Source organism: Narcine bancroftii, chromosome 11, assembly GCF_036971445.1.
Source record: "Narcine bancroftii isolate sNarBan1 chromosome 11, sNarBan1.hap1, whole genome shotgun sequence".
In the NCBI taxonomy this organism is placed as follows: domain Eukaryota; kingdom Metazoa; phylum Chordata; class Chondrichthyes; order Torpediniformes; family Narcinidae; genus Narcine; species Narcine bancroftii.
Genome location: NC_091479.1, coordinates 69,441,036 through 69,459,504, shown reverse-complemented (window position 1 = coordinate 69,459,504; position 18,469 = coordinate 69,441,036). Strand labels below are relative to the sequence as shown.

The 18,469-nt window shown below is 43.8% G+C and overlaps 1 protein-coding gene across 3 annotated transcripts in view; it reads right to left on the bottom strand.

Moving 5' to 3' along the window:
* Positions 1-18,469, bottom strand: part of kdm5a (lysine demethylase 5A) — a 176,932-nt gene that overhangs the window by 44,764 nt on the left and 113,699 nt on the right. For all 3 annotated transcript variants that reach the window (XM_069903296.1, XM_069903294.1, XM_069903295.1), the window contains one exon: positions 15,011-15,161. In XM_069903296.1, coding sequence (XP_069759397.1) covers positions 15,011-15,161 — 151 coding nt within the window. The remainder of the gene's footprint in view (positions 1-15,010; positions 15,162-18,469) is intronic.

Below are 18,469 nucleotides of genomic sequence, written 5' to 3'. Positions count from 1 at the left end.
CTCATTTCAGGGCACCATAATATATGGGACATAGCAATGTTATATATATTAAAGTTGTCATGTTTAGTACTTGTTACATATCCCTTGCATGCAATGATTATAGACATCAGCAGGTGCTGATATTCCCTGGTGATGCTTTGCCAGGCCTCGACTGCAACCATTTTCAGCTCTTGCTTGTTTCGGGGGCTGTGTCCCCTTAAGTTTTCTCTCCAGCATATGGAAGGCATGCTCAATTGCATTTAGATTGGGTGACTGATTTCAAAGGTTTTCCAGTTGTTAGCTTTGGAAAAAAAAAACTGTTACTGTCATTTAAGAGGAGGCTAGATGAGTACATGGATGTGAGGGGGTTGGAGGGTTATAGGCATGGGAGTGGGCAGGTGAAACTAGTGGTTTCACGTAAATCAGTGCAGACTAGAAGGGCCGATTATGGCCTGTTTCCGTACTGCAAATTATTATATGGTTCGCAGTATGTTTGGGATCATTGTCTTGCAGTGGGATGAAGTCCTGTCCAATGAGTTTGGAGGCATTTGCTTGAACTTCAGGAGATAAGATGTTTCCATACACCACAGAATTCCTTTTGCTACTGCCATTAGCAGTTAAATCATCAATGAAGATAAGTGTGGCAACCATACATACATACCCACCACGTTTCACAGATGAGGTGGTACACTTTGAATGTTGGGCAGTTCCTTTATGCCTCCACACTTCACTCTTGCCATCATTTTGATACAGGTTAATCTTGGTCTCCTCCGTCCATAAGACCTTTTTCCAGAATTTTGCAGGCTCTTTTAAATACTTCTTGGCAAACTGTAATCTGACCATCCTGTTTCTGTGGATAACTAGTGATTTCATCTTGCAGTGTGGCCTCTGCATTTCTGTCATGGTCTTCTGTGGACAGTAGTCTGCCCCCTGAAGAGTGTGTCTGATCTGTAGGACAGGTTTTTGAGGATTTTTCTTCATTATGATGAATTCTTCTGTCATCAACAGTGGAGGTCTTCTTAGCCAACAACTCCCTTTGTGATTACCAAGATCACCAGTATGCTCTTTCTTCTTAATGATGTTCCAAACAGTTAACTTTCGTAATCCTAAGGTTTGGATGATGGCTCTTAGTTTTATTCTTGTTTTTCAGCCTCAGAACGGCTTTTTTTTAACTTTCATTGGCACAACTCTGGTCCTCATGTTGAAAAATGGCAATTACAGACTCCAAAGGTGATCAAAAGCTTAGAAGCAAACCTAGCTCTCTCATTGCTGCACCAATGAAGCAATAATCATACCCAAGTACTCACAAACACCTATGAAGCCAAATGTCCCAAACATTATCATCCCCCGAAATAGGAGTACCATGTATAAAAAGTTCTGTAATTTTTACATGGTCAAACCAAAAAATATACAATCAACACTGAATAATATCTGGAATGTGCACTTCAATCACATGTGAACTGTTTGATCACAAATTTAAAACAGTGGGCCACAGGTGCAAATCAAGGAAAAAAGTGTCTTTGTCCCAAGTTATGGAGGTACTGGACAACCAGCATTATTTTTATCCATTTACATTACATGGGTGACATTAGCAAGTGAGGTCACTCGCTTCACATGTCATCACCTTCCTCAGTCCAACAAGCACAACTTTTACCACTGACTTATGGACTATTAACCGAAGTGTGGTCATGGGATGAAGTAGTTAGCATCTCTGATTGTTGTCGCAGTAGTGCTGTGGCCTCTGGTGGTATTTTGGTTGCACACTCTTTTGGCTGGCGGGGTTGAAGTCTCCAGCTACAGTGAATCCAGCTTTGGTTATTTCGTTTCAAGGGTTTTGATGGAGCTGAATAATTCATCCAGTGCCAGCTGCACACTGGCCTGAAGTGGGATGTAGATTGATGTTAGTATTGATGTCAATTCACACAGTAAGTGCAAGGATGAGCCAGGAACACCATGTCTGAGCCCCACATGGGGATAATGAGGTTGCAGACACCTCTGTGTTTTGTTTTACCTGCGGGCACTGTGCAATCCATGCAGTGGATTGAAAATCCCTCTGGTTGCACAGAACAATCAGTTGTGGAAGGTATGAACTGTGTCTGTGTGAAGCAAAGCATACAGCAGTCCTTCAGTTCTCTTTGAAAGGCAAGCCATACTTAGAATTCATCCAGTTTGTTTTCAATAGATTGGATGTTTGCCAGGAGAGTGCTGAGAGGATGGCAGCTCCTGGCTGGGCCCTGGAGATGGAAGGTCGAGTGGCTAATTCCTGAAGTGGATGAGTCCTTGGAAGTCTCCAAGTCCTCTGGTCATATCGGTTCCTCAGGGGAGAAGGCATCCACGGATCCTGTAGTGGCTCAGGTGCATTGCTGGGAGGAGTGTTGTGGGGGGGGTGGGGGTGGGACGGTGGGAGAGGAGGGTAGAGGAGTTGCCAGCAGTGTGGCTGTGGACCACAGATGGCTCAAGAGGCCTGGTCACTTTCCTCTTACATTTCATCTCTCAAAGTGCCACTCCTCACTCTTGTCCAGATTAAATTCCGTCACCTGCCGCATATTTTCACACTTTTCCTCACAATCCACAAATCCACAAATTGTATTGTCTGGAAACTTATCAATCAGCCCAGCTGCACTTTTATCCAAATCATTTACATATATAAACACACAACAGAGGTCCCAAAACAGACTCTACTTGTCCTACTTAAATAGAAGGGTGGTGGAAGGTTGTTTATCGGACTGAAGGCCTGTGACTTGTGTTCCACAGGGATGGGTGCTAGGCCCATTGCTGTTTGTCATTTATATCAATTATTTATATGAAAACAGACATGGCATAATTAGCAAGCTTGTGGATGACCTTAAGTTTCAATAATGTAGATAGTGAAAACACTTGTCAAGGATTGTAGCAGTTTTTTGAACAGTTAAGCAGAGGAATGATTAATGGAATTTAATACAGAGAAATGGGAGGTGCTGCATTTTGGAAGGTCTAACATGCCTAGGAACTTCACAATGAATGGTAGGAATCTGGGGAGTGCTAAAGAGCAGCGGGATCTAGGAGTAAAGGAGCACGTTACCTTGAGAGTGGTGGCGCAGGTACTTAGAGTGTTCAAAGCTGCCTTCAGCACATTGGCCTTCTTCAGTCACAGTATTGTATACAGAATTTGGGAGGTCATGTTGCAGTTGTACAAGACATTGGTGAGGCCCCAAGTATTGTGGGGTATTGTGTTCGGTTTGATCACCCTGCTTTTGGGAAGATGTTATCATGCTGGAGAGGGTGCAAAGATTTACGAAGATGTTGCCAGGACTCAGGGGCCTGAGCTATAGGGATAAGTTAAGCAAGTTGCAGTTTTATACCTTGGAGAGCAGGAGGGTCAGGGGTAATGTCATAGGGGTGTAATAAATCATGAAAGGAATAGAGAGTCTTTTGCACAGAGTAGGGGAGCCAGTAACCAGAGTTTAAGGTGCCAGGGGTGGGGGTTAGTGAAGAGATTTAACAGGAACTGGAGGAGTAACTTTTTTAAAAAATTTACAGATGGTGGCAGGTGAGTCAGATATTATTGCAATGTTTAAGAAAAAATTAGACAGATACACGGATAGGATAGATTAAGAGGGACATGGGCTAAATGCAGGCAGATGGGACTAGTGTGAGTTGGACATTTTGGTTGATGTGGGCAGGTTGGCCTGAAGGACCTGGGACCTGTTTCCATGTTGAATGGCACTATGACAATTTGTCCATATCTTTGGGATGCAGGATGAAACTGAAGCACTCAAAAGAAACTCAAACCATCACTGAGGGAACATGCAAACTTCACACAATAGCATGGATGGTTAGGATTGGATCTGGGTAATTGGAGCAGTGAGGCGGGAGATTGATCACCTGTTTAATTCTTCTTCCATTTCACATTATAATATCTCATCTCTGTCTTTGGGTCCAATGTTTATCATTACCAGTAGTGGTGAATGTCTGTCATGCTGATGTTTGCCGTTACCAGTAGTGATGAATGTCTGTCAAGCTGTCTATGACCTCTTTGGCGAGCCTTGCTGTACTAACATTGGCTGTCCATTATCTCTACTGTTAAGGACACTCCCCTTGAGTATAACTGTGCATGCACCTATTGTCTTTCATTATTGTACCATGAGTTTCTGCTAATAAAAGCCAAGATTATTGTTTGAGCACATCATCTTTGACTACTTCATCAACTGGCACTTCAATTTTATTAGCAGAAATGGATGCAGCCCTCAAGCCAGAGCGGCTGATAATCGACCAGTCTGCCCCGAGGGCCAGAGAAGTTTTCAACCACTGGATTGCTTGTTGGATGGCTCGAAACAACGTGGTCGATGAGGCGATAAAGTGGGGCCACCTGAACTCTCTGCTGGGTGAGGTCCCTTTCACCGTAACGCAAGGAGCTACCACTCTGGCTATAGCCCGGGAATGTCTGATTGCTAACTATGCAGGGCCACAGAATGTGATGCTTGCTCGACACCAGTTGCTGACGAGACGCCAGAAACCCGGAGAGAGTGATGCTGCCTATGCACTGGCCCTCGACTTGCTAGCAAACGAATGTGATGTCAGGGCAGTCAATGTGCAACAACACTGCAATGCCTTGAAGCTGGATGCTTTATTCAACAGGATTGACCCCAGTTACATCCGACAGAGGCTGCTGGAGACAGAGCCCTTAACCTATGACCGGGCAGTCATTCTAACCAAAACACTGAGAAGTGTCATGCAGTGCAGTGAAATGCTAGAAACCAAAAAGGAAACATCCAGGAGTGCTGGAACCCCGAAGGAAATAAAAGGGCGAACTGAAAAATGCTACATCTGTGATAAGAGCTGGCACCCCAGACAGAAGTGCCTGGCTCGATTTGCTACCTGCAGCTATTGTGGGAAACTCGGCCATTTCGCTAAAGAGTGCAAGGTGAAAAGTACTCTTACTGATAAGAAGAGAAGCACCAAGAAAATGTGTCCTGGAGCTGCAGGAATGGAAGACAACTGTGAAAAGGGGGAATCTTCAGACGAGCAGGCTGAATCGACTTCAAGTGACGGTGAAGTGAGATCCCCTGTGATAGCTCAATTGACTGTAAAGCTTGGGGAATGTTACGGACTGGAACGGTCAACTCCGAAGGGGGAGGTGAACGGTGAGACTCTTGATTGTCTAATAGACTCAGGGAGTACTGACAGCTACATCCACGAGAGAGTTGCCGGAGCCTTAAATTTCCGGAGATATCAGGAGAACCGAAAGACATTGATGGCTTGTAGTAAACTTACAAAAACTCTACGGGACAAGTGTAAAGTTACTTTAAATTTGCAGGGACATTGCCTTGCTGATGTGTGGCTCTTTATTATGCTGGAGCTCTGTGCCCCTGTGGTTAGATATTCAATCTCAGATGAACAGTGTAGTGTTAAATTTTGGTGGGCCACTACCCACACTTACAATCCCCCGCGCTAGTTACTGCGGTCTGTCCGCATTAAAGATCAAAGCTCCTTCCCTTTTCAGTGATTTATCCCGAGTGTCAGCCGATTGCCACTAAGAGCAGTTTTTACAGCAAAGAGGATTGTGAATTTATCAAAACTGAGATCCAGAGACTACTTAAAGAGGGAGTAATTGAACTGAGTAAAAGTCTGTGGTAGTCGTGAAAAATCACACTAAGAGACGACTGGCTATTGACTACAGCCAGACAATCAACCATTACACTAACCTGGACGCCTACCCCCTGCCACGCATCAATGAAATGATTAATCAGATAGCGCAATACAAAGTGTTCTCCACTATCGACCTCAAAGCAGCTTATCACCAAATCCCCATTAAGAAAAGGGAACAGCCCTATACGGCTTTTGAGGCTGATGGGGGGGGTATACCAGTTTAAAAGGGTACCTTTTGGGGTCACTAATGGTGTGTCCATGTTTCAGAGGGAAATGGATAAGATTGTTAGGACGTATGAGTTACAGGGTATGTTTCCCTATCTGGATAATGTCACTATCTGTGAAAAACAAAGGCTGAGCACGACAACAACTTAAAGAAATTTTTAGCAACAGCTAAAGAACTCAACCTTACCTCTAACAAGGGCAAATGTGTGTTCAACACGACAGAGCTACCCATTCTGGGCTACATTGTCCTCAAGGGTGAAATCTGCCCGACCCGGAAAGAATGGCCCCCCCTTAAGAAGTTACCACCCCCAGACTCAGTAAAAGCCCCTAAAAGGTGTATGGGATTCTTTTCCTACTACTGCAAATGGGTTCGGGACTACGCCACTAAGGCACGCCCTCTGTTTGACACTAAATCTTTTCCTCTTTCTCCAATGGCCTTGAAGGCTTTCAAGAGAATTAAAGCTGATATTGCCAAAGCTGCACTCTCGTCCATTGACGAGGATGTCCCATTCCAAGTGGAAACTGATGCCTCAGATTATGCCTTGGCAGGAACCCTTAATCAAAAGGACAGACCTGTTGCATTCTTCTCCCACACGTTACGCGGACCTGAACTTAAACATCCTGCTATTGAAAAAGAAGACCAGGCTATTATTGAAGCTGTTCGCTACTGGATACACTTTCTAGCCAGCAGAAAATTTACACTTATCTCTGATCAGAAATCTGTAGCCTACGTGTTCAGTACTAAACACAAAAGTAAAATCAAGAATGATAAGATGGCACGCTGGCAAATAGAACTCTCAACTCATAATTATGAGATTCAGTACAGACTGGTCAGGTTAAATGATCCCTCTGACGCATTGTCACGATCTGCTGCTGGTGCTCAGCTGGAGGGGCTAAAAGAGATCCATAGCAGACTGTGCCACCCAGGAGTCATGAGGCTCTTCCACTACATAAGGGCCACAACCTTCCTTACTCCCTGGAAGAAGTCAGGAAACTGAGTAAAAGCTGTCCCGTTTGCACAGAATGAAAACCGCAATACTTCAAAGCTCCGGAGGCCACTCTCATCAAGGCCACCCGACCTTTTGAGAGGATTAACTTAGATTTTAAAGGACCATTACCTTCCAACAACAAAAATGTATATTTTCTTTCTGTAATTGACAAATATTTCTGGTTTCCCTTTGCGATACCCTGCCCTGATGCCTCGTCAGCGTCTGTCATTAAGTCACGACATAATTTTCAGCATTTTTGGTTTTTCTAATTACATTCATACCGATAGGGGCCCAGCATTCATGAGCGCTGAACTGCAGCAAGCCCTGCTATGGAAGGGGATTGCCACCAGCCGTACCAGGAGCTACAACCCGCAGGGCAATGGGCAGGTTGAAAGGGCTAATGCTAAAGTCTGGAAGACTGTTAATCTTGCTTTAAAAACACATGGTTACCTTGTTACCTGGTGGCAGGAGGTGCTGCCTGAGCCACTACATGCTATTTGGTCATTATTGCGTACTGCAACAAATCAAACACCTCATGAATGTATGTTTGCCTTTCCTAGGAAATCAGGAATTGTGATGGACTGGCCAGCCTGTTTATCTGAGCCTGGAACCATGCTGCTGAAGAGCCATGCTCAAGCGGGTAAAACAGACCCCCTAGTCCAACCAGTTCAGCTACTGCATACCAACCCCAACTATGCTCATGTTAAATTCCCAGACGGGTGTACAGGTACGCGATCGTTTATCCGGATATCTAAAATCCGGAAAGCTCCAAAATCTGGTAAGTGGGGACCAGCAGTTGGGGGAAGGGTGAGACTGCAGGGAGGCCGGTGGCCCTGAGTTGGGGGGAGGTGGCTGAGGGACCTGCATTTGGGGGAGGCGGCCGAGGGACCCGGGTTTGGGGGAGGCTGCTGAGGGACCGCAGTTGGGGGAGGCGGGCTGGGCGACTGGAAGGGGGTGGATACTGCACCACAATTTAGGTGGGTTTTCTGAAATCCGGAAAAATCCGAAATTCGGAACACACTGTCCCCCAAGGTTTCCGGATAAAGGATCGTGTACCTGTACTGACACCTACCTGTTGAACAAAAGTTAACCTCCTCCGTTCCTCTGATGTAGCAGCCAAAAGCACTGCTTTTATTGTGCGAAGAGTCAGGATTGTGCGACAAGCTAGATGCACACTAGTGACGGGGTTGGGTCTGACAGCAAATGATGGCCACAAGCCTATGCTTGTGAACCTCGCTTGGGGAGCAATGCCCACAGATTTCCCACCTCCTGGTGCTGAGGATTGGAATCATTTCAGAATTCAGCAGAAAACCCCCAAGAGATCTGGCCTTGCCTGATTCGCCCCGTCCTCACACCCCTACTCAGAGTGAGCTGTGACCCCTAGTCAGATTTCAGATGGCCATGCTGAGGCTCCACTGCCTCACGCTGGCGATTCTGGAACGGGTCCAGAAGCCAGTCCTTCCCACACTATAGACCCAGGAACTGTACCAGTTCCCAAGGTTGCAAAGGAGCCACCTGTTTTGAGCAGAAGCACCAGAATTTGTAAACAACCTGATAGGCTGACATATTCATAAAACATCTCATTATATTTCGATTGCTTGCTCGATACTGGCGTATTTTGGCCGTTGGCGTATTCTCAATGCCAAATATGGTATCCATCTATTGCTTGCTTCAGTCTTTCCAAGCAACTGTCCTTTTGATTTTAACCCTTCTTCTGCCCGGGGGGGGGGGGGGGGGGGGAGGGGGGAACTGTGGTGAATGTCTATCAAGCTGCCTGTCTCCCCCCTGGCGAACCTTGCTGAACTAACATTGGCTGTGCATTATCTCTACTGTTAAGGACACTCCCCTTGGATATAACTTTATATGCACCTATTGTCTTTCATTATTGTACCATGAGTTTCTGCTAATAAAAGCCATGATTATTGTTTGACCACATAGTCTTTGTCGACTTCATCAACTGGCACTTCACCCGTCTTTTCTTTTTAGGTGCCTGTTTGATATTCTGCCTTGCTTTCCTCATTTTTTTTTAAAAATGTTTTCTGCTGAATTCTGAAATGATTCCAATCCTCAGCTCCAGGGGGTGGAAAATCTGTGGGCATTGCTCCCCAAGCGAGGTGCAAAAGCATAGGCTTGTGGCCATCACTTGCTGTCAGACCCAACCCCGTCACTAGTGTGCATCTAGCTTGACACACAATCCTGACTCTTCACACAATAAAAGCAGTGCTTTTGGCTGCTACATCAGAGGAACAGAGGAGGTTAACTTTCGTTCGGCAGGTAGGTACCAGCAGCCCCACCCCCCATTGAGTGAGTGAGTTGAGTTTACAACTGCCAGACTGTGCCTCCCTCTAACACTCGTTCCAGCACTGACTCTGCTCAGGCCTATTTATTCCTGGCAACTTTGGAAACCTTTCCTTTCATGCTTAATTTCTCTAGGTAGCCATGGATGAATCATTTTACCTTGAGCTTTACAATGTTGTTATTTCTTTAAATACCATCCATTGGATAGAATTACGACAGTATTCCATCAACCACCGCCAACTCTCCTCTCATATCTTCAGAGCTATTTAAGAGTCTAGTTTTGCACTGTTTGAAGTGAATGTAAAATTGAATATCATATCCTCACCCCCATGTCCCTTTAACAATATCATCAATGTACAACACAATCTAAAATAGGCTTTTCCCTTGTTAGTTCAACAAGATATTGATAGAGAAGTGACGAATATATTCCACAAATTCATCTTCGACTTATAACAGCAAATTTCATTTATCCAGTCAACATGGTGTAAAGAGTCACGATTACAGATTAGTTCTGATACACTCAGCGGCAATCAATATTACAGCTATTATTTGGCTGCCTATAAATAACACCGGCCAACATTTTCTGCCTTTTGCTATTTCTTAGTTTGATCCTAATTGTTTCCAATTCTACATCATAATCTGTTGATGTCAAGATCATTTTTCACCACTGCTCACAAATTAATAGCACTACATCATTCTCTTTTCATTTTTGTCTGCTCTTCTCAAATATTAAATATGTTGGAGTATTTATTTCCCAGCTTTGGTCATCCTGCATCTGTATTTTCAAAAAGGGAACCACTGTCCTTGTACTGGTGTAATTAATTCACTTCCTATTGGAAATGCTGCAAGCATTCAGATAAAACTATCAATTTTGCATTTTTTTCTGCATTCTACCCCCCCACCCCCACTCCTTTATTGGCCCGGATTGTTTTTAACATCTTGTAATTTGACTTGGAATTTTTCTTCTTCATATGTTGTTTGCCTCTTTTCTGGAATTCCCTTTGAGGATACCACCCTCTTCCCAAGCTCATTTAAACCCTCCCCCTGAGCATGAACAAACTCCCTCAATGAGGATGTGGGTCTTGGCCCTGTCATTTTGTACAGGTCCCACTTGTCCCAAGAACTCTTCAAACATCTCAAAAAAAAACCCTCTTCTGGGCCAAGCATCCATCTGTTCTACCCTCCTATTTCAGTATGTGACAATGGCGTGATCCTGAGATCACAACATTCCAGGTCCTGCATTTTAATCTCTAAACCAGGACCAATGCCTGAAGAGGGCGCACAAAATCAGTGAACCAGTGCGGACTCGAAAGGCCAACATGGCATGTTTCTGCTCCGTATATGGTTATATGGTTAAAACATTAGTTCTGTAATACCTGCCAATTATATACTTCTCTGGCACCAGAAAAGCAATGTATCATCCTGGAATCACATCTACAGACAATGAAACACCAGTCTGCCCCCTAACTATCAAATCTCCAATCATTATTGCTCTTTCACGCCCATTCCTGACCTCCTCTGCAGCTGAACCATTTGTTGTGCCACACTCCTGCCGCTGGCTAAACTCCACCTTTTGATACTTTTGATACAAAAGTATCAAAAAGAAAAAAATTGCTGGCAACTGAAAATAACTCAGCAGACTCCTTCACCGTTTGACTCCTCCACCAAGTCTAAGGCGGGGGGGGGGGGGGGGGGGGTTACCCGCATTCTCTGCCTGCTTGCACCAACTGCACTGACAGAAGTTCATCAACTCAAATGTTTATTCCCTCTCTGCTGACCTTCAACTATTACCACCATAATGTGTTTTACTGGTGAATAGACCTTAATTTAATTTCCAATATTTGTGTCACTTTGTCACTCTAACAATGTTGCTCTCACACCAGCAAAGGCTAAAAGGAATCATGATGCCAAAAGTTGCAAGTTAATTATGGAGAAGGATGGGTCTGGGTCTCTGGTTGAGAGTATAAATTGAAGAAAGGCCAATTATGAGGAATGTGTGGATTTGGATAAGTTGTTTTCGGGCAAGGATGTGCGAGTTAAGTGGAGGAACTTCAAAGTTATCATTTTGAGAGTATAGAGTATGTATGTTCCTGTCAGGATTAAAGGCAAGGCTCTCAGGCACATGAAACTTTGGTTTTTGAGGGATATTTGGGATCTGGTTTGGAAGAAGAAAGAGGAGCATAGCAGGAAGAGGCAATATGGAGCAAATGAGATAATTGAGGAGGATAAAAGATCCAAGTAAAAACTAAAGAAAGAAATCAGGAAGGCCAAAATAAAATATGAAGGTGCTTTGGCAGACAATGTGAAGGAAAATCCAATGGGTTTCTACAAGTACATTAAGAGCAAAAGGATAGAAATGGACAAAATTGGCCCCCCCTTAAGATCAGAGTGGTTGGCTTTGTATGGAGCCAAAAGAGATGGGGGAGATCTTAAATAGATTTTTTCCCCCCATCAGTATTCACTCAAGAAACAGGCAGAGAGTTCTGGGAAGTAAGGAAAACAAGCAGTGAGGTCATGGATTAAAGAAGTGCTTACTGCCTTGAAGCAAATAAGGGTGGATAAATCCCCAGAGCTTGACAATATATTCCCTTGGACCGAGGGCGGCTAGTGTAGAAATTGTTTGGGCTCTGGCAGAAATATTTTAAAAGTCCTTAGCCATGGGTGTGGTGCCAGAGGATTGGAGAGTAGCTCACATTGTTCTGTTGTTTAAAAAAAGGCTCCAAAAGTAACCCTGGAAATGATAGGCCAGGGAGTCTGACTTCAGTAGCAGGTAAATTACTGGAATGTGTTTTAACAGATTGGATATACTATACAATTATTTGGATAGCCAGAAACTAATTAGGGATAGTCAACATGGCTTTGAGTGTGGTAGGCCGTGTTTAACCAATTTCAAAGAATATTTCAAAGAGTTTAACTGCAAAGATGATGAAAGAAAGGCTGTGGATGTTGTCTACATGGATTTTAATAAGGCCTTTGACAAGACCCCACATGGGAGGTTAGTCAGGAAGGTTCAGACGTCTAGTAATCATGGTGAAGTAGTGGACTGGATTGAACAATGGCTGGACAGGAGAAGCCATTGGTGGATGATTACTTCTCAAACTGGAGGCGTGAGACTAGTGGTGGGTCTCAGGGATCGGTGCTGGGACTATTGTTGTTTGCCATCTATATCAATGATCTGGATGTTAATGTGGTAAATTGGATCGGCAAATTTGCAGATGATTCTAAGATTGGAGGCATTATGGACAGCAAAGAAAGTTTTCAAAGCTTACAGAGGGATCTGGACCAGCAGGAAAAATGGGGTTTAAAAAAAAAGGGCAGTGTGGGGTGTTGTATTTTGGAGGGACAAACCAAGAAAGGACATTCATAGTAAATGGTCAGGCACTGAGGAGTGTGGTAGAAGAGGGATCTGGGAATAAATACATAATTCGTTGGAAGTGGCATTACAGGTGGATAGGGTGGTAAAGAGAGCTTTTGGCAATACTGGCCTTCATAAATCAAAGTATTGAGTGCAGGAGTTGGGATGTTGTACAAGACATTGGTGAGGCCAAATCTGAAGTATTATGTGCAGTTTTGGTCACCTAACTATAGTAATCAATAAGATAGAAAAAGTGTAGAAAAGATTTACTAGGATGTTGCCTGGACTTCAGGAACTGAGTTACAGGGAAAGGTTAAACAAGTCAGAATCAGAATTTGTTGTCATGAACAAGTCATGAAATGTTTACAGCATCAAGGTGCCTACATTCATATTATAACCATCTTACAACATGATTATAAAAAAAAGAAAAAATGCAAGTAAGGCAGTATCTTTTGTTCTTGATAATTCAGGAATCTGGTGGCAGCTGGGAAGAAGCTGTCCTTGTGGCGTTGAGTGCTCGTCTTTAGGCTCCTGTACCTTTTTCCTGATTGTAGCAGTGAAGAGGGCATAGCCTGGCTAGTGACGGTCTTTGAGGATAGAGGCTGCTCTTTATTCCCTAGAGCATAGAAGAATGAGGGGAGATTTGATAGAAGTATTTAAAATTATGAAGGGGATTGACAAAGTAAATATAGATAGGCTTTTTCCACTCAGGGTAGATGAGATACAAAGCAGTGAACATGGGTTAAGAGTGAAAGGAGAAAAGTTTAGGGGGAATATGTGAGGGAACATCTTCACACAGAAAGTGCTGTCAGCTGAATTTGGACAGGTACATGGATGGGAGAGGTATGGAGGGCAATGAACTTGAGTGCAGGTCAGTGAGACTAGGCAAAAAAATGGTTCAGCACAGACTAGATGGGCTGTAATTTTCTATGGTTCTATGGAATAAACTAGACATCATGTCCTTTAACTAATACTACAATGCAGGATCATTAAGTTTATTGAATTTTGTCTGTTGTTTCAAATTCTACCATACGGCATTATACATTTCAACCTTGCTGTATCACAGTAACGATTGTGAGATCTTGTTTTCCCTGGTCTCAGGTGCATCTCAAGTGTATGATTGAAGCATCTGGTGATGGAACACATCAAAACACACTTCCCAGAGATGCTGGATCCATTACACTTTGCCTATAGAAGAAACCGTTCCACAGATTATGATATAGCCTTGTCATTTCACTCTGTCCTGGCCCATGTGGAGAACAACACTTCATTGACTTCAGCTTGGTGTTCAGTATGATCACTCCCCAGAGATAGGTGGAGAAATCTTCTCTGTAATTGGATCCTGGACTTCTTCACAGAAAGACTACAGTCTGCCCAGGTCAGTAGCAGAATATGGAGTACAGTCACACGGAGCACTTGCACACCTCAGGGCTGTGTGCTCGGTCCACTCCTGTTCATGCTACTGACCCACAACTGCATTGCCACATCCAGCTCCAAAAGTGTCATCAAGTTTGCATTTGACACAAAAGTAATTGGCCTCGTTAGCAAAAAAGATGAGTCGCACTACAGAGAAGAGGTGGAAAATCTCGTGAAATGGTGCAAAAGTAACAACCTGTATCTCAACAAGAACAAGATGAAGGAGATGTTCGTGGACTTCAGGAGGACATGGAACAACCACCCTCCACTACTCATCAACAACTCTGTAATAGAGAGAGTGGAGAACACTACGTTCCTTGGCTTTCACTTAACTAGTGACCTATTGTGGACACTCAACATCTCCTCAATTGTCAGGAAGGCATAACAGTGACTACACTTCCTGAGAAGATTGAAACAGGCAAGGCTACCAGCCATCATTATGTCAACCTTCGATAGCAGCTCTATTGAGAGCGTCCTGGCCAGCTGCATCATAGTGTTGTACAGTTGTTGCAGAGAAATGGATTGGAGGACAGGACCATAAGAGTGGCAGTGAGGATCACTAGAATCTCCCTCCCCATCAACGTAATCTAGCAGGATCGTTGTCTGAAGAGGGCGCGCAAAATCATTGAGGACCCCTTCCACCCTGCACACAGCAACTTTCAGCTGCTCCCAGCACCACCAGGCTGAGGAACAGCTTCTTCCCACAGGCAGTGAGAATGCTGAGTGACCATCCGAAACCCTAATTTCCACAAAGCGAAATTTATTTATATAGATTAAATATTTGACCTGCATATGTATTATCTGTCTGTATGTGTATTATATCTGGTTATGCATCTGCATGTTTTGCATTGAGGACCAGAGATCATTCTTTCGTCGGGTTGAACTTGTATAATCAGATGACAATAAACTTGACGTTGTGATATTGTATCGGAAAAGAATAATCCCTACTTCTCTAAGATATAAGATAACTTGGTATTGGCAGTTCAAAGAAGTCATTCATTCTTACCATCCAATTTAGATCCTTTTAATGGCTTCATTAAAGTTATTTAAAGACACCAAATAAAACTTTTGTCACATGGCCCAATTCGTAACTATTTTTAATTTCAAACTATTTACTTACCTGCTGCGCTGCTTTCTGCTGACAAGCAACTGAGCAATAGAAGCACAGGTTTCTGCCTCTTTCACAGCAGCTCGCAGCTGTCGCAACAGGTTGTTCTCAGGAAATTTCTTCTCTTCTGCTTCTTCCAACCGAGCTTTCAGTTCACAAAGATCTGGTCAAGAGCAAGGTAACATGTCACATCAAATCAACAGAAATCATAAATCTACAACTTTCACATTCTGATGAAGGTGGAAGAGCCTGGTTACATTTCAAGCCACGAACAGAGGAGGGGAAAAGTGCAACTCTTATCATCATATTTCAGATTTACTGTCAGAGTACATGCATGACCTCACTCACAGAGATTCCTTTCTCCTGTGGGAGCAGCAGAATTACCACTAATTGGTAGTGCAAAAAATAAACTGCATACAGCATAAACATGTAAACAAATAAAGGCACTGTAAACAGATAACAAATGTAAACAAATAGACTGTGCAATAGAGAGAACAAAAGAAAATAAATAAAGTGCATAAGTAAGAGTCCTTAAATGAGTCTCTGACTGAATTTGTTGTTGAGGAGCCTGATGGTGGAGGGGTAGCAGCTGTTCCTGAACCTTCTGGTGTGAGTCTTGTGGCACCGATACCTCTTTCATGATGGCAGCAGCAAGAACAGAGCGTGTGCTGGGTGGTGTGGATCTTTGATGATTCCTGCTGAGTAGATGTACTCAGTAGTGGGGAAGGTTTTGCCTGTGATGTCCTGGTCTGTCTCCAATACCTTTCGGAGGGCTTTACGTTCAAGGGTATTAGTGTTCCCATACCAGTCCATGATGCAGCCAGTCAGCACACTTTCCACCACACCTCTGCAGGGTTTCTGGTGTCATATCAAACCTCTGTCAACTGAGGCAGTAGAGGCATTGACGTGCTTTCTTCGCGATGCCATTGGTGTGTTAGGTCCAGGAAAGATCCTCTGAGATAGTGTTTCCCAATAACTTAAATTTGTTCACCGTCTCCACCTCTGATTCCCCCAATAATCACTGGATTATATACCTCTGACCTTCCTTTCCTGAAGTTTTGGTGACATTGAATGCAAGCTTATTGTTTGCGCACCATTCAGCCAAGTTTCAAACTCCATCCTGCATGGTGACTCATCCCCTTCCTTTATATGACAGCATCGAGTCCACGCTGCTGAAGATCCAGCTGCGCTGGGTGGGTCACGTCTCCAGAATGGAGGACCATCGCCTTCCCAAGATCGTGTTATATGGCGAGCTCTCCACTGGCCACCGTGACAGAGGTGCACCAAAGAAGAGGTACAAGGACTGCCTAAAGAAATCTCTTGGTGCCTGCCACATTGACCAGTGGGCTGATATCACCTCAAACCGTACATCTTGGCGCCTCACAGTTCGGCGGGCAGCAACCTCCTTTGAAGAAGACCGCAGAGCCCACCTCACTGACAAAAGACAAAGGAGGAAAAACCCAACACCCAACCCCAGCCCACCAATTTTCCCCTGCAACCGTGTCTGCCTGTCCCGCATCGGACTTGTCAGCCACAAACGAGCCTGCAGCTGACGTGGACATTTACCCCCTCCATAAATCTTCGTCCGCGAAGCCAAGCCGAAGAGAAGAGACCATGGTATCTTTGGCAATTTGTAGATGCTGTTATTGCTGTACTGAGCAACACAGTCATAGATGTAAAGTGAGCATAGCAGGGGGCTAAGAACACAGCCTGGTGGTGCTCTGGATGTGATGAAGATTGTGGAGAAGTTCTTGCCAATCCTCACTGATTGTAGTCAGGACGTGAGGAAATCCATGATCCAATTACACAGTGGGGGGGGGGTTAACTCCCAGGCATTGGAGTTGCTGATCAGTTTTGAGGGGATGATGGTGTTTAATCCCAAAATGTAGTCCATAAAGAGCATCCTGATGTAGGCATCTTTGCTGTCCAGGTGTTCCAGGGTAGAGCCAATGAGATGGCATGCGCTGTAGACCCATTTCTACGATAGGTGAACTGGAATGGATCCATGTCATCACTCAGACAGGAGCTGATATGCTTTATCACCAGCCTTTCAAAACACTTCATCACTGTTGATATAAGTGTTTCTGGTCAATAGTCGTTAAGACAGGTTACTGCACCTAGTATGATTGACGTCTGTTTGAAACAGACGGGTATCTCGCCCTGCTGGAGTGAGATATTGAAGATATCCATGAATACCTTGGTAAGTTGGTCAGCACAGATGTTTAATACTCGGCCAGGAACGCCATCCGGGGAGGATGCTTTCCTCAGATTCACTCTCCTGAAGGCAGCAAGCTCGTCATCCTTAGATACGGATAGGATGGGAATCATCAGGGGATGTGGGGGTGCAGAGGTGTGGTTTTTCCACTGTTACTGTCATCAAAACAAGCTTAGAAGGCATTGAGTTCCTCTGGGAGAAAAGCTATGCCATTTTCTACTTTACCAGATTTGGTCTTGGCATTTTGGCTCTGCCACAGTTGTCAGGTGTCCCTTGTTGTTTCCACTCTCATCCGGAATCTCCACTTCGCCCAGAAGATAGCTTTACGTAGGTCATACCTGTTCCTGCAGTTCTGATCTGGATCTCCGGATTTAAATCCCTGCAAATAACTTTCATGACAGTGAATTTTTAGCTTACATTTTTGGGTGACGATTTTATAAATTCGTAAAGGACAGATTTCTGTACCTGAAAGGTCAAGGGCTTTTTTTAAAAAACTTGCACACGTATACAACATTCAATTTCGACCATACTCCATGTAACATTTCCATCTTGTGGGATTTAGAGAACAAATTATTTATCCCAGTAGATGGTCATGAGATCTTGTCTTCCCTGGTCTCATGTGCATTTGTCAGGATGTTAGGTGTGTTATGTGTGGTTGTCTATCTGCATGTTTCGCACCGAGGACTGGAGAATGCTGTTTTGTCAGCTTGTATTATACAATCAGATGACAATAAACTTGTCAGGATACTGTATCTGGAAAAAAATCCCCACTTCTCAAAGGTACAATCAAACATGGTATTGGCAGTTCAAAGAAGTAATTCATTACTATCCAATCTAGATCCTTTTAATAGATTCATTTAAATTACTTACCCAAATGTTTTCAAAGGCATTAAACATTTTGTAAGTCATTCCAGATTAATAAAATAGCAAATGATATTTGAGAAGTGGTACAGAAGAGATTTACGAGAATAGTGCCAGAGATGGAAAACTTATTATGCAGAAAAACTCGAGGAATTGGATTTCTTATTTTCAAACAATTCTACACCAGCCTGACAAACACCTGGATATAGGGGATGCAAATACCATTGGCTTCTGAACACTGTACATATTCCCATGCCCATGAGGATACACTTATTGATCAAGTACTGCTGGTTTCAACCCACTATTGTCTTACACAAAGAATTTACCCCATGAATAACTAAGCTCTTGTACAAGAGATCACACAATATTTAGAAAAATTCATGAACATTAGCTCT